Here is an 18,267-nt window from a genome sequence, read left to right on the forward strand (position 1 = left end):
ATTTTCAATTAGGACAAAACACATCTTCCTGTATAACTACAAATACTGGTGCTCCCCAAGGTTGTGTATTGTCCCCTGTATTATTCACGATATACACGAATGCCCGTAGAAGTCAAAACCTGAGTGTCTCTTTAATAAAGTTTGCAGATGACACCGCTACAAGGCCTCATAACAAACGGCAACGACGTGGCTTATAGGCAATAAATTGATAGATTTGTGTCTTGGTGTGATGTCCACCACCTAGAGCTTAACATAAGCAAGACAAAGGAGCTAGTGATTGACTTTAGGAGAGTGAAGGAACCGATAGAACCGTTAAAATTAAAGAACCAATTCGCCCAGCGAGTTCCTCACTACAAATACCTTGGTGTAACGATTGATGACAGGCTCAAGTGGGATGAACACTTGATAATTACACTGTTTACAGGTGAATTGTACACCATCATCATCATCATCATCATCATCATCATCACCATCATCATCATCATCACCATCATCATCATCATCATCATCATCATCATCATCATCATCATCATCTTACCGTTTTACTTTCCTTCCCAGGTTTGACATCAGTGGCGCTACAGGTCAGTATGTCCAATGCCAGCATTATTTTAGAACCCGCAGTGCATGCATCACCATTAAATTCCCAATAACGGAAACAATATCTATTGTAAAAAATGAAATAAAGCAACAGTACCTGTTTTGGTTACTGCTTGTGCCCACGTGTATATATATGCAGGTCTGACATCCAAACTCACAAATGGGCCTAGCTGTACATTGGTGTAATGGACAATAATAGTTGACGTCATTTATTTTTTCAGATTTCCATAACAACGCTGTCGAACGCGTCCATGGAATGTCTTGTCCGTTGTTGATCTGAGATTGTTTTAGTCATGTATTCATGGTTTCGTTGGGGTTTTTATTCTTTATTGGCTGAAGAAGTGTATTGAGCCCGAAACGTTCCGTGTTTGGTATTTTGTTCTTATTCGAAGCTGTTCTATTCATTTTTGTTCATTCACTTTCATAATGTAGCCTGTAGATGGTATACGCTTGGCTAAGAAGCTCACAACATTGCCATCCGGAAGTGTAACTTTCATAATGTAGCCTGTAGATGGTATGCGCTTGGCTAAGAAGCTCACAACATTACCATCCGGAAGTGTAACTTTCATAATGTAGCCTGTAGATGGTATGCGCTTGGCTAAGAAGCTCACAACATTATCATCCGGAAGTGTAACTTTCATAATGTAGCCTGTAGATGGTATGCGCTTGGCTAAGAAGCTCACAACATTACCATCCGGAAGTGTAACTTTCATAATGTAGCCTGTAGATGGTATGCGCTTGGCTAAGAAGCTCACAACATTACCATCCGGAAGTGTAACTTTCATAATGTAGCCTGTAGATGGTATGCGCTTGGCTAAGAAGCTCACAACATTACCATCCGGAAGTGTAACTTTCATAATGTAGCCTGTAGATGGTATGCGCTTGGCTAAGAAGCTCACAACATTGCCATCCGGAAGTGTAACTTTCATAGTGTAGCCTATAGATGGTATGCGCTTGGCTAAGAAGATCACAACATTGCCATCCGGAAGTGTAACTTTCATAATGTAGCCTATAGATAGTATGCGCTTGGCTAAGGAGATCACAACATTGCCATCCGGAAGTGTAACTTTCATAATGTAGCCTGTAGATGGTATGCGCTTGGCTAAGAAGCTCACAACATTGCCATCCGGAAGTGTAACTTTCATAATGTAGCCTGTAGATGGTATACGCTTGGCTAAGAAGCTCACAACATTACCATCCGGAAGTGTAACTTTCATAATGTAGCCTATAGATGGTATGCGCTTGGCTAAGAAGCTCACAACATTGCCATCCGGAAGTGTAACTTTCATAATGTAGCCTGTAGATGGTATACGCTTGGCTAAGAAGCTCACAACATTACCATCCGGAAGTGTAACTTTCATAATGTAGCCTGTAGATGGTATACGCTTGGCTAAGAAGCTCACAACATTACCATCCGGAAGTGTAACTTTCATAATGTAGCCTGTAGATGGTATGCGCTTGGCTAAGAAGCTCACAACATTACCATCCGGAAGTGTAACTTTCATAATGTAGCCTGTAGATGGTATACGCTTGGCTAAGAAGCTCACAACATTGCCATCCGGAAGTGTAACTTTCATAATGTAGCCTGTAGATGGTATGCGCTTGGCTAAGAAGCTCACAACATTGCCATCCGGAAGTGTAACTTTCATAATGTAGCCTGTAGATGGTATGCGCAGGCTAAGAAGCTCACAACATTACCATCCGGAAGTGTAACTTTCATAATGTAGCCTGTAGATGGTATGCGCTTGGCTAAGAAGCTCACAACATTACCATCCGGAAGTGTAACTTTCATAATGTAGCCTGTAGATGGTATACGCTTGGCTAAGAAGCTCACAACATTGCCATCCGGAAGTGTAACTTTCATAATGTAGCCTATAGATGGTATACGCTTGGCTAAGAAGCTCACAACATTACCATCCGGAAGTGTAGCTTTCATAATGTAGCCTGTAGATGGTATACGCTTGGCTAAGAAGCTCACAACATTACCATCCGGAAGTGTAACTTTCATAATGTAGCCTGTAGATGGTATACGCTTGGCTAAGAAGCTCACAACATTACCATCCGGAAGTGTAACTTTCATAATGTAGCCTGTAGATGGTATACGCTTGGCTAAGAAGCTCACAACATTACCATCCGAAGTGTAACTTTCATAATGTAGCCTGTAGATGGTATACGCTTGGCTAAGAAGCTCACAACATTGCCATCCGGAAGTGTAACTTTCATAATGTAGCCTGTAGGTGGTATACGCTTGGCTAAGAAGCTCACAACATTACCATCCGGAAGTGTAACTTTCATAATGTAGCCTGTAGATGGTATGCGCTTGGCTAAGAAGCTCACAACATTACCATCCGGAAGTGTAACTTTCATAATGTAGCCTGTAGATGGTATGCGCTTGGCTAAGAAGCTCACAACATTACCATCCGGAAGTGTAACTTTCATAATGTAGCCTGTAGATGGTATGCGCTTGGCTAAGTAGCTCACAACATTACCATCCGGAAGTGTAACTTTCATAATGTAGCCTATAGATGGTATGCGCTTGGCTAAGAAGCTCACAACATTACCATCCGGAAGTGTAACTTTCATAATGTAGCCTATAGATGGTATGCGCTTGGCTAAGAAGCTCACAACATTACCATCCGGAAGTGTAACTTTCATAATGTAGCCTGTAGATGGTATGCGCTTGGCTAAGAAGCTCACAACATTACCATTCGGAAGTGTAACTTTCATAATGTAGCCTGTAGATGGTATGCGCTTGGCTAAGAAGCTCACAACATTACCATCCGGATGTGTAACTTTCATAATGTAGCCTGTAGATGGTATGCGCTTGGCTAAGAAGCTCACAACATTACCATCCGGAAGTGTAACTTTCATAATGTAGCCTATAGATGGTATGCGCTTGGCTAAGAAGCTCACAACATTACCATCCGGAAGTGTAACTTTCATAATGTAGCCTATAGATGGTATGCGCTTGGCTAAGAAGCTCACAACATTACCATCCGGAAGTGTAACTTTCATAGTGTAGCCTGTAGATGGTATGCGCTTGGCTAAGAAGCTCACAACATTACCATCCGGAAGTGTAACTTTCATAATGTAGCCTGTAGATGGTATGCGCTTGGCTAAGAAGCTCACAACATTACCATCCGGAAGTGTAACTTTCATAATGTAGCCTGTAGATGGTATGCGCTTGGCTAAGAAGCTCACAACATTTCCATCCGGAAGTGTAACTTTCATAATGTAGCCTGTAGATGGTATGCGCTTGGCTAAGAAGCTCACAACATTACCATCCGGAAGTGTAACTTTCATAATGTAGCCTATAGATGGTATGCGCTTGGCTAAGAAGCTCACAACATTACCATCCGGAAGTGTAACTTTCATAATGTAGCCTATAGATGGTATGCGCTTGGCTAAGAAGCTCACAACATTACCATCCGGAAGTGTAACTTTCATAATGTAGCCTGTAGATGGTATGGCTGGGCTAAGAAGCTCACAACATTGCCATCCGGAAGTGTAACTTTCATAATGTAGCCTATAGATGGTATGCGCTTGGCTAAGAAGCTCACAACATTGCCATCCGGAAGTGTAACTTTCATAATGTAGCCTATAGATGGTATGCGCTTGGCTAAGAAGCTCACAACATTACCATCCGGAAGTGTAACTTTCATAATGTAGCCTGTAGATGGTATGCGCTTGGCTAAGAAGCTCACAACATTGCCATCCGGAAGTGTAACTTTCATAATGTAGCCTGTAGATGGTATGCGCATGGCTAAGAAGCTCACAACATTGCCATCCGGAAGTGTAACTTTCATAATGTAGCCTGTAGATGGTATGCGCTTGGCTAAGAAGCTCACAACATTGCCATCCGGAAGTGTAACTTTCATAATGTAGCCTGTAGATGGTATGCGCTTGGCTAAGAAGCTCACAACATTGCCATCCGGAAGTGTAACTTTCATAATGTAGCCTGTAGATGGTATGCGCTTGGCTAAGAAGCTCACAACATTGCCATCCGGAAGTGTAACTTTCATAATGTAGCCTGTAGATGGTATGCGCTTGGCTAAGAAGCTCACAACATTGCCATCCGGAAGTGTAACTTTCATAATGTAGCCTATAGATGGTATGCGCTTGGCTAAGAAGCTCACAACATTGCCATCCGGAAGTGTAACTTTCATAATGTAGCCTATAGATGGTATGCGCTTGGCTAAGAAGCTCACAACATTGCCATCCGGAAGTGTAACTTTCATAATGTAGCCTATAGATGGTATGCGCTTGGCTAAGAAGCTCACAACATTGCCATCCGGAAGTGTAACTTTCATAATGTAGCCTATAGATGGTATGCGCTTGGCTAAGAAGCTCACAACATTGCCATCCGGAAGTGTAACGGACCAAAACACAAAGTTATGTGAAACCATGAAAGTTTGTAGTCTGGTTAATACAGTTTAGTGAGCATTACTCATAAACGCGGATGGCAAAAACAATAACAATGACCCGATTGACGTCAACTTCGAACTATCTATAGCTAGGTAAAAAAAGAACATAACAAAAAAACCCGAAACAAAGTGAGATTTTATAAAGCGCAATATTCACTGAACGTGCTCAAAGCGCTTTACAAAGGGGCCCAGACCAACAGCAACACGTTACATGTAGAACAAGACACGACGCGTGATTTGTCGATCCTACAATTTTATACGACAGAGAAAACGCTGTTAGCGGTCAGGTACTCGTTTTACACCTAAGTACGGTGAGAGAATGCGAGTAAAGAGCCTATTCCAAGGGACTCAACTATGCGCCGACCGAGGCTCGAACTCAGGACCGTCTGATTCGAAAGCGAGTGCCATACCACAAGACCACATAGTCAAACAAGTAGGTGATTGTGTAAGGTCAACGATCAAACAAAAATATTTAAAAAGAAAGGGGGGGGGGGAGGGAAGTACTTACAGTACTCGATACCCATGCACGAGTACTTGGTATCGATCGATATATCCTTTCATCGCGAGTATCACAATTTCACAGTCTATTCTAAATTCAATCTAAATATTCGATTATTTAAACATGTATTTAAGTAATTCATAATCGTTCCTCGCTGAATGTAATAGTTTTGTTTTTTTATGAGATTTGAAATAGAGTCAGATATTGCCTGTTGAAATGACAGCAGAACTAACACTGGACAATCAGAATGGGTGGCGATAAAACTTTTTCTACTGACAGAGACATCGCTGTCAGATCAAGTGGAATGTACTATAAGATAAAGTAACGCCCTATACAAAAGGTGACAATCAATTGCTATATTTCTTTTAAGGCTATAAAAACCGGGATAAATAATTTGGATTCCGTGAGTGTTATGATTCAGAAGGACTGCTTTTTCAAAACTTGTCTACAGACATTGTTTACTACAGCTTGTAGGGGATGGACTATAAAAGCTATCTTCCTTGTTATAATAAACTTATATACAGACATTGCTTAAAGCTTAGGATGACTATAAAGCTATCTCTGTTATAATCATGTTCACAGATTGCTTACTAGTGGGGGATGGACTATAAAAGCTATCTTCCTTGTTATAATATCATGTGTCTACAGACATTGCTTACGACAGCCTGTAGGGGATGGACTATAAAAGCTATCTTCCTTGTTATAATATCATGTGTCTACAGACATTGCTTACGACAGCCTGTAGGGGATGGACTATAAAAGCTATCTTCCTTGTTATAATACACTTATATATAGACATTACTTACGACAGCCTGTAGGGGATGGACTATAAAAGCTATCTTCCTTGTTATGATACACTTATATATAGACATTACTTACGACAGCCTGTAGGGGATGGACTATAAAAGCTATCTTTCTTGTTATAATATCATGTGTCTACAGACATTGCTTACTACAGCCTGTAGGGGATGGACTATAAAAGCTATCTTCCTTGTTATGATACACTTGTATATAGACATTACTTACGACAGCCTGTAGGGGATGGACTATAAAAGCTATCTTCCTTGTTATGATACACTTATATATAGACATTACTTACTACAGCCTGTAGGGGATGGACTATAAAAGCTATCTTCCTTGTTATAATATCATGTGTCTACAGACATTGCTTACTACAACCTGTAGGGGATGGACTATAAAAGCTATCTTCCTTGTTATAATATCATGTGTCTACAGACATTGCTTACTACAGCCTGTAGGGGATGGACTATAAAAGCTATCTTCCTTGTTATCGTAATATACTTGTATACAGACATTGCTTACTACTACAGCCTGTAGGGGATGGACTATAAAAGCTTACAATATCATTTGTCTCCAGGCATTGCTTATGGCAGCGTTGTGTGTGGTTCGTCCAGTGTGTCCATCAGCGAAAACACTTTCCAGGCAACACTAGGTGGAATCGCTGCCCACAAGCTCGGACACAGGTCAGTGTTAGAACATTTTCTCCATATTTCAGATACAAAGAGTCTGACAACGGTGCAGTACTCTGAATTTTAAAAAAATGTTGGCCAGAAAACTCGTCCTTAATCTACCGATAAATTAAAACCACATTCGTATTGGAGAAAACTCTCAAACCGACTCATCTAATCCCATGACCAGGTGGACATCAGTGTGTGTGTGGTAGGGGGGGGGGCTGGGGGGTGGTGGGGGTGGTGGTGGGGGGGGGTCTTGCAAGGATGCAACATTTACAACATGGTGCCACATATCTCAGCCATTGCCTTCCTCTGTCAGCTCATCCAGCGTTGATCCTGCCCATTCCTTGATGTCCTCCAGACACATGTTCCTTTGTCTTCCTCTTCATCTTTGACCTTCCACTGTACCTTGCATGACTGTCTTGTACAAGCTGTCATGTCCGAGTCTGACCAGATGTCCAATTCATGCAAGTTTCCGTGTTTTGACCATTGCAAGCAACGGTTCCTGTCTTCTCATCAGATTTTCCACATCTTCAATTTATGAAAATCCTTTTTAGTTCTACGTTTCCAGATAGGTCATTCGTAGGTTTCCGGTGATTCTTGCTATCTTCAACATCACAATTGCCGCAATCACCACAACCACTACAACCACCACCACCACAACCACCATCACCACCACAACCAGCACAAGCACCACCACCACTACTACGACCATCACCACCACAACTACAACCATCACCACCACCACCACCACCTACCATCCACACGCCATCACCCCATCACAACCATCACTACCACGCCACATAACACAACACCATACCACACACATACATCACACATCATCACTCACATCACTCTCATCACATCATCATCATCATCATCATCATCATCATCATCACTCATCATCATCATCCATCATCATCACATCACATCATCATCATCATCACATCATCATCATCATCACCATCATCATCATCATCATCATCATCATCATCATCATCATCATCATCATCATCATCATCATCATCTCATCATCACCATCACCATCATCCATCATCATCATCCATCACAACTCATCATCTATCATCATCACATCATCTCACCATCATCATCATCATCATCATCATCATCATCATCATCATCATCATCATCATCATCATCATCATCATCATCATTCATCATCATCATCATCATCCATCATACATCACATCATCATCATCATCATCATCATCATCATCATCATCATCATCATCATCATCATCATCATCATCATCATCGTCCATCATCATCATCATCATCATCATCATCATCATCATCATCATCACCATCACCACCACCATCATTATCATCATCATCATCATCATCATCATCATCATCATCATCATCATCATCATCATCATCATCATCATCATCATCATCATCACCAGCCTATCAGCTAACCACGATGTGAACGATGGATGTGACGACGCTGACCAGTTCACCATGTCAACCGTGCTGTCAACTCCTGTCAAGCCCAATAACGCCGGAAACCCATGGAAGTTTTCATCCTGCTCCATCGCCAAATTTAAAACGTATTTAAGCAGGTAAAGATTCTCATTTTGTCAGTCGTTTACAACCAGTTCACTTTTCTACTCTGGAAAAACTCGTATTTGGAAATTTGGCCAGAAAACTCGTCCTTCAAATATCAATCGATTTACATGACCCTCGTCTTGGCAAAACCTCTCAAACCTGAGACTAAGGAAGACTTCTCAAAAGTCCCAGGTTTGAGAGTTTTTGCCAAAATAAAGGTCATTTGAATCGGTTGATATTGGAAGGATGAGATTTCTGGCCAAATTTTTAAAGAAATGTTTTCCAGAGTGGGGTAGTTAAATTGAGCTTTTCAAAAAAAAAACCCAGAGCTTTTATATAGCGCAATATCCACTAAATGTGCCCAAAGCGCTTTACAAGGTGTCCTTGACCAACAGCAACATTTAACATTTAGAACGGGACATGACGCCTGTTAGGCGATATTACATTTTTTTTCCTAATAGAAACAACGCTGTTAACGGCCAGGTACTCATTTTACACCAGAGTTTGGGTGAGAGAATGTGAGTAAAGAGACTTATTCCAAGGACTCAACTATGCGCCAAGCGAGGCTTAAACCCAGGACCTTCCGATCCGAGAGCGAATGTCATACCACTAGACCGCACAGGCGCACATTAAACAGGTTAATCCAATTTTTTCAAAACTTTGAAAACTCGTATTTAAGATTTTGTCCAGAGACCTCGTCCTGTAATGATCGGTGAATTAAAATCACCTTCATATCGTCAAAAACTCTCAAACCTGGGACTTCAAGGCAGCCTTTAATGAAGTCCTTGTTTTGATGAAGTTTGATAGGATGACAGTCAATTTTATAGATCCATATTTGAAGGTTGTGTTTTCTGAAACGTGTTTCTTCAGTGTACAGCAGTGGAGCTATTGATTCAATCTTGATACGACATCCAAATATAACACAGGCATAGAAAAAAAAACATTTTGCTTTTCCTCCTCCTCCTCCTCCTCCTCCTCCTCCTCCTACTACTACTACTACTACTACTACTACTACTACTACTACTACTACTACTACTACTACTACTACTACTACTACTACTACTACTACTACTACTACTACTACTACTACTACTACTATTATTATTATTTCTTCTTCTTCTTCTTCTTCTTCTATTTCTAATAATCTTCTTCTTCCTCCTCCTCCTCCTCCTCCTACTACTACTACTACTATACTACTACTACTACTACTACTACTACTACTACTACTATTACTACTACCACCACTACTACTACTACTACTACTACTACTACTACTACTACTACTACTACTATTACTACTATTACTACTACCACTACTACTTACTACTACTACTACTACTACTACTACTACTACTACTACTACTACTACTACTACTACTACTACTACTACTACCATTGCTACTACTACTACTACTACTACTACTACTACTACTACTACTACTACTACTACTACTACTACTACTACACTACTACACTTAATACTTATATACTACTACTCATACTAGACACGATACGAATTTCTACTATTCTCTACTATACTACTACTATATCACTTATACACTAATTACAACTAGAAAAAACATTTCTTTTCTCTACTACTACCTACTCTCACTACTACTTATTACTACTACTACTACTACTACTACTACTACTACTACTACTACTACTACTACTACTACTACTACTACTATTATTATTATTATTATTATTATTTTTCTTCTTCTTCTTCTTCTTCTTCTTCTTCTTCTTCTTCTTCTTCTTCTTCTTCTTCTCCTTCTTCTTCTTCTATTTCTAATCTTCTTCTTCTTCTTCTTCTTCTTCTTCTTCTTCTTCTTCTTCTTCTTCTTCTTCTTCTTCTTCTTCTTCTTCTATTTCTAATAATCTTCTTCTTCCTCCTCCTCCTCCTCCTCCTCCTCCTCCTCCTCCTACTACTACTACTACTACTACTACTACTACTACTACTACTACTACTACTACTACTACTACTACTACTTCTGCTACTTTTACTTCTTCTTCTTCTTCTTCTTCTTCTTCTTCTTCTTCTTCTTCTTCTTCTTCTTCTCTTCTTACTCTCTTCTTCTTCTATACTACTACTACTACTACTACTACTACTACTACTACTACTACTACTACTACTACTACTACTACTACTACTATTACTCACTACCACTACTACTACTACTATACTACTACTATACACTACTACTACTACTACTACTACTACTACTACTACTACTATACTACTACTACTACTACTACTACTACTACTACTACTACTACTACTACCACTACTACTACTACTACTACTACTACTACTACTACTACTACTACTACTACTACTTCTTCTTCTTCTTCTTCATGTATTCCTCTGACCTCTTTTTGTTAATTTAACATTTACATCGATAAGACTAACACAAGGGATTGGCTAATCACAAGGTATTCCGCTTCCCTACCCATTGAACGCCTTTACACTCTCCTTGTATTTCCTCCAGCCAGACTTGCACCCTTCCAGGCGGTACTTCCGGTACGGACTTTCTACCTGCACCCTCTGAAGGTTCAAGGGCCGGTGAGGTGTTGAGTCTGGATGACCAATGCAGACGACTGTTCCAAGACACCTCCAGTTACTTCTGTAGGGTAAGGACTGTAAGGACTGTGAGGATTGTAAGGATTGTAAGGTCTGTAAGGACTATACTGACTATAAGGATTGTAAGGACTGTAAGGACTTTAAGGACTGTAAGGATTATAAGGACTGTAAGGATAAGGATTGTAAGGACTGTAAGGACTGTAAGGACTGCAATGACTGTAAGGATTATAAGAACTGTAAGGACTGCAATGACTGTAAGGACTGTAAGGTCTGTAAGGACCGTAGGAACTGTAAGGCCTGTAAGAACTGTAAGGATTGTAAGGACTATAAGGACTGTGAGGACTGTAGGAACTCTAAGGACTGTAAGGACTGTAAGGACTGTAAGGACTGTAAGGACTGTAAGGACTATAAGGACTGTAAGGACTGTAAGGACTGTAAGGACTGTAAGGACTGTAGGAACTGTAAGGACTGCAATGACTGTAAGGACTGTAAGGACTGTAGGAACTGTAAGGACTGTAATGACTCTAAGGACTGTAAGGACTGTAACGACTGTAATGACTGTAAGGACTGTAAGGACTGTAGGAACTGTAAGGACTGTAAGGACTGTAGGAACTGTAAGGACTGTAGGAACTGTAAGGACTGTAATGACTATAAGGACTGTAATGACTGTAAGGACTGTAATGACTGTATGATATAAAAATATAGAACTGGCATGTTAAAAACCACACAAATTCGATGATAACATAATATATTATAATAAAATACATACTAAGAGTCCAAATTATATGCCCTACAGAAAAGCTCAGTTTTTAACCGTTTTGTAAAGATAAGTGGATTTTCACTATTTTAAGTTTCAATATTGATGGAGTTCCACAGTCGGGGGGAGGGGGGGGGCATGGTGGTCAAAGGATTTCTCATGAAAAACTAACGATTTTGGTGGTTCCCTTAGGATATTTAAATTAGCAGATCTTAAATTTCGACTGGGTTCATAAAGGTGGATAAGTTCCTGAAGGTAAACAGGAGCAGAATTGTTTCAGCAATTGAAAACATGGATGAGTATTTTAAATTCAATTCTAAACTTTACATGTAGCTAGTGTAGGTCCTCCAAAATCGGGGTTATATGCTCACGCTTTTTTGATAACGTTACCAATCGAGCTGCTTTGTTCTGTATCTTTTGGAGTCGATTAATGACATTATTGTCACAACCATAGAGCAAGCTATTGCAATAATCAAGGCGGGTAAGAATCAAAGAGACCACAAGAAGTTTAATAGTATCAATATCAAGAAGCCTTCTAATAGCACCAATAGATCTAAGATAAAGATTGCAGGATCTAGTTGCATTAGTGACATGGGCAGACATGTTTAATTTGGTATCAAATAAAACTCCTAAGTTTCTCACAGGTTCTTTAGTGATTGGGAATTACACAATCAGAAAGATTCAGGTTAAGCGTGGAAAGGTCCACGAGGCCCCGTCTTGTAATTTGCAACACCTCTGTTTTGTTTTCATTTAACCTGAGTTTATTGCAACACATCCGTCACTAATCTCAGAGATACAATTTTCTATATCCGTTATAACATTGAGATGATTGTCGATATTAATGGGAAACAGTAATTGGGTGTCGTCTGCGTAAAAATGGTACTTAATAAAATATTTTGAGATGATGTCACCTAATGGTCTGATATAGAGGGTGAATAAAGAGGGTCCCAGAACTGAACCCTGTGGTACACCAAAAGATAGGGGACAAGGAGAAGAGAAGTCATGTAGATTTACAGACACTGATTGAATTCTGTCAGAGAGGTAAGAAGAAAACCTTGATCTATTATGACATAAATCTTTGGTCGGAGGCAGTCTATGAGTTAACAAAGGCTCGGGTTGGGTGGTGAGTGTCACGAATGCCGTGTTTTGATTGGTCAAAATCTGCTGGAAAATTTAGTTTAAAGACAACATGATCAATATAAGAAAATGGCGGATAATCGGGGTTTATTCACAAAAACAGTTTCCTTGGGGAAGTCATGAAGTAAATTGATATATGTGACACGGCGTCTCAAAACGGTTTTTTTGTAGGGAGTTAACGAAAGCTGCGTTCAGATACATGTGTTATGTACTTGACCCTTCATTTGATTTCAGGCTTTACAAATACAGGAGGGAGGTTTGAACACACTGTGTGGCGGAATGTACTGTGCTCAACCTGGAGGTGGTGGAGTGTGTCACTCCGGCTCGGCACAGGAATATTCACCTTGTGGGACTGATCAGGTCAGTGGACAGTTTGGGGATAGAAGGGTGACTGGCTGGATATGTGGATGGATGGATGGATGGATGGGTGGATGGATGGATGGGTGGGTGGATGGATGGGTGGGTGGATGGATGGGTGGGTGGATGGATGGATGGATGGGTGGATGGATGGATGGATGGATGGATGGATGGATGGATGGATGGGTGGATGGATAGAAGGGTGACTGGCTAGGTGGATATGTGGATGGATGGATGGATGGAAGGGTGGCTGGATGGGTGGATATGTGGATGGATGGATGGATGGATGGAAGGGTGGCTGGATGGGTGGATATGTGGATGGATGGATGGATGGATGGGTGGATGGATGGATGGATGGATGGATGAATGGATGGATGGGTGGATGGATGGATGGATGGATGGGTGGATATGTGGATGGATGAATGGATGGATGGGTGGATGGATGGATGGATGGATGGGTGGATATGTGGATGGATGAATGGATGGATGGGTGGATGGATGGATGGATAGATGGGTGGATATGTGGATGGATGGATGGATGGATGGACGGACGGATGGATGGATGGATGGATGGATGGATGAATGGACGGATGGGTGGATGGACGGATGGATGGATGGATGGACGGATGGATGGGATGATGTTATTATTATTATTTAAAGAAGTAACGGTTCAATCGACCTCCAAAAGTGGGCAGGAAGGTACTTACTGTGTCCTCTATTCCCTCTATATCTGTTTTCCAACTTGCTTTCCGTCTTTGTCTTGGAATGAGATTACTTGGTTTTGTCCTAGCCCTGTCCGGATACCCTGGCTGAGTGGGAAACAGTCAAATGTTTAGTTAGTTTTGGGAGACGATGTTCTTTTCCTTGTAAATCATCTCTCTGTTATGCACTGTATTATGTTTTGTTTACATGTTATATGATTTGTAAACATTTGAGTGTATTCCTCTTAGTGGGGACCTGTGCTTGTGACTGAATGAGACTTTTAGGTGATCTCAAAGTACTTTGATAGTGTGCTCTTGGAATCTACAACTGTTTCCTATTTGAACCAATTCCCCTTTGTCTCACCTTTTCTTGGGTGCCTAAAATGTCATTCTGGATCTTTTTACGATCCCATTTTCTTCCTTTTTACTGGCGCTGATATGACCTTAATGTGTTGCAAGAGCCGTAAAACCTTTTAAAACAAACAAACAAACAGAGATGCTTGAATCCACTCCTTTCCCCAGTGGTGTGTCCGAGGCCAATGTGTCAACTCCATCCCTGGCCAAACCACCCCAGAAGGCCCGACAACCACAGAAGCGACACCGACAAGTATGAGAGACTGTATCAGATACCTGTTTAGGGACTGGCCAAATTGGTGGCGATGCATCAGGTAGGAATGTCCTGAAACTAATAGGGTAATCCGTCAGAGCCATAAGGCCCATGAAACCGGAGCTCAACCCGGTTTCATAGCGTGAAATGAACAGTTAGCAATTGCTTGCTGCCGACGTGAGCTTATTTGCAGGTCAGATAACCCAATTCATTATGGGCTCATTGCTATAATGGAAATATCAAAAATGACGTCAGCTTCTTCTTAAATGATGTCCATAATTGGCTTTAGATGTACACGCCGCTTGTCATCCTTTGGATAGGACGCTATTCTATTGCAAAGTATACGCCTCTCGACGTACGATGTGACCAAATTGCCTCCATTGCTGTTTTTTTTATTATTGTACTCAGGCGTTGGACCCTGTTGTTTTTTCCATAGAGATCAATATTTGTAATTGTCTCTGGCCAATAGATTTCTATTACGCGACGTAATTGTTTGCGATAGTATGAATCGAGACTTTCTAAGTTCTTTTTTTTTGTGAAGCCCCAGGTTCCATAATTAAAAGTCAATCGGAATAATCAGAGCCTCGTAAATCTGTATTCGTTTATTCTCACCGATAATGCTATTTCTATTCCCTAAACTTTGGAGTTTTGTTGAACGCATTGGTGGCCAACTGCTTTCGATTTCTGACGTCAAAAAATGAATCAATCCAAAACAGAATATACAAAAATCAACAGAAATTTAAATGAATGGAAAAGTGTACGTAATGAACGTAGGCAATTTGATCAACGAAAATGAAGACATCGGTTAGTGAGTAGGTATACATAATCATTACTCCAAAATTATCTTTATGAATGTAAACCAGACGTACAGATGACAACAACAAAAGTGAAATAAATAGTACAATAGAGGTTCATAATTCTTGAAAATTGAATAATCTGATGTTTGTCGGGAGAAATGAACGTTTATGTCTTTCACTTTTGGTTTTGATGGAGAGAATAATAAACAATAAAATTGAGCTTTATATAAAATTGAGTTTTATATAGCGCAATATCCACTAAATGTGCTCAAAGCGCTTTACAAGGGGTCCCTAGTCAACATCAACATTTAACACGTAGGACGGGACATGCCGCCTGTTAGGCGATATTACAATTTTTTGGACAAAGGCAAAGAAAGTGAGTCAAGAGCCTTTTCCAAGGACTCAACTATGCGCCGAGCGCGAGGCTCGAACCCAGGACCTTCCGATCCGAAAACGTGTGTCATACGACTAGACCACATAGCCGCACAACCATGTCACGTGTACCAGACGCTGTGATGTGTTTATTGAGGGGAAGTTTCTTACAGTCTGTCATTTTGTTACATGTTCGGAGACTGCACCTTTCAAATCAAATGTCAAGCTCGATGACCTACAAGACTCGTTTGTTGATTTTGGCATTGGCAGTCAGTCAAGGACATATAGATAGAATGAATTTGACGTCACTCAAGTCGTTGTTATTGTTTTTTAAATATTTTTTTTTTTTTGGCTATCCGCGTTTATGAGTAATTCTCACTAAATTGTATTACCCAGACTAACTATCAACGTTTAAGGTTACACACAGTTTTGTGTGTTGGTCCGTTATACTTCCGGATGACAATGTTGTGAGCTTCTTAGCCAAGTGCATACTATCTATTGATGGCCTTTGTCCTGTCAGGCCAGCATCATGTACATGACGATGAACAGATTCATGACCGGATGCCTGCTCTATTGAGGCTATGTGGTCTAGTGGTATGACACTCGCTTTCGGATCGGAAGGTCCTGGGTTCGAGCCTCGCGGTCGGCACATAGTTGAGTCCTTGGAAAAGGCTCTTTCTCTCACCGTACTCAGGTGTAAAATGAGTACCTGGTCGTTAACAGCGTTGTCTTTGTCCGAAAAATTGTAATATCGCCAAACAGGCGGCATGTCCCGTCCTACATGTTAAATGTTGCTGTTGACCAGGGACCCCTTGTAAAGCGCTTTGAGCACATTTAGTGGAGATTGCGCTATATAAAGCTCAATTATTAATTTTTTTTTGCTGAAAAACTAAATGCTTTGACTTGTCTTTGTTTGTATGTGTTAAAATTTATAATATTGTGGATTTTCTTTTAAATGATAATTTGCAATACATGATTTTTTCATGTTTTTGTATACGGCACTATTCTCTCTTAAAAGCTTGTACCAAATTACTCAAAACTCAATAACCGCTGAGACTTAGAAGGGAATTTTATCAGCTGCCAAACTGTAAATGAAACTTATATATAGGAGAGCTCAACAGTCTTTTATGCCCATTGATAGTAGTGGGACTTATTTTCTGGAAGCGACTGTATGTATATATGTATGTATGTATGTATGTATGTATGTATGTATGTATGTATGTATGTATGTATGTATGTATGTATGTATGTATCGAATCTTAACAAAATTCCCAGATGGACCGATGAAAAAAATTATAAAAGACCCGATCAACAATTATGAAGCTCTATTAAAATACATCGAAATAAAAATAATAGATATAAAGTCCTCCATTATGCCCTCCCTTATCCAAAACAACACACCAAGAGCACAGGAGGAAAAAGAGGTGACATGACAAGAACTCACAGCAATATTCGTAAACCACCAACGAAAAGCTATTGATATTATTAGAAACGGATGTAAACAAACACACTCAAGTTGTGAGATAGATATCAACACAGTAGAGACTGCCTATAAAGAAAAATGTCAACGAAACAATATAAACATTAGTGACACACCCTGGTCCGATGATGTCACTATCCCCCCTCCCGCATGGACATCATCAACAAGTGAGTTTACATCGACGAACTCACAAGCTGTGTTAAAAAATTACCTAATGAAAAGTCACCCGGGGCAGACGGTGTCACCTATAAATATATAAAACAAAATATAAACAAACTGGCACCAATTTTTACGGCCATCTTTAACACCTGTTTAAAATATCAAAAAGTCCCCCCAGACTGGAAACACAGTATCATAACAGTGGTACCAAAAAAGAATGGAAACAAGGACAACGCCGACGACTAGCGACCTATCGCCTTATTACATCTTCATCATCGTCATCATCATCATCATCATCATTATCATCGTCATCAACACTAATATCATTATTACCTCTGGGACATTCTGTGGCAGAGTCTGAAACTTCACTGTTCAAATTAATACTCCAGCTCTATACATTGTACATTATTTTAGGAAATGGTATTATGTCAATGAATATGTTACCCTTGTTACATTATCATGTATATTTCTGAAATAAACAATTTTGATATGTATGTATGTATGTATTCTGTATGTATGTATGTATGTATGTATGTATGTATGTATGTATGTATGTATGTATGTATGTATGTATATATATATATATATATATATATATATATATAATATAAATTGTCACTCACATTATGTGGCCGAGACGTTCGTTTCTGTGGGTTTATTCCACGTCCTCAGTCGGCGTAATCTACGCTATATATATATATATATATATATATATATATATATATATATATATATATATATAAATACATACACGT

General features: G+C 39.9%; 1 protein-coding gene and 1 pseudogene across 1 annotated transcript in view; both read left to right on the top strand.

Annotated features, from left to right (window-relative positions):
- The window catches only part of LOC144956717 (uncharacterized), a gene marked incomplete in the record, with an annotated part of 39,042 nt that overhangs the window by 20,107 nt on the left and 668 nt on the right, over positions 1-18,267 (top strand). The window contains 6 exon segments of the mRNA XM_078887392.1: positions 559-581; positions 6,899-7,004; positions 8,420-8,575; positions 11,054-11,195; positions 13,274-13,399; positions 14,620-14,765. Of these exon segments, the coding sequence (XP_078743518.1) occupies positions 559-581; positions 6,899-7,004; positions 8,420-8,575; positions 11,054-11,195; positions 13,274-13,399; positions 14,620-14,765 (699 nt within the window).
- On the top strand, positions 9,554-10,947 carry LOC144957095 (uncharacterized; annotated as a pseudogene).

Source organism: Berghia stephanieae, chromosome 11 (assembly GCF_034508935.2).
Source record: "Berghia stephanieae isolate SIO BIC M18660-M18661 chromosome 11, UCSD_Bste_1.3, whole genome shotgun sequence".
Classification (NCBI taxonomy): Eukaryota; Metazoa; Mollusca; class Gastropoda; order Nudibranchia; family Aeolidiidae; genus Berghia; species Berghia stephanieae.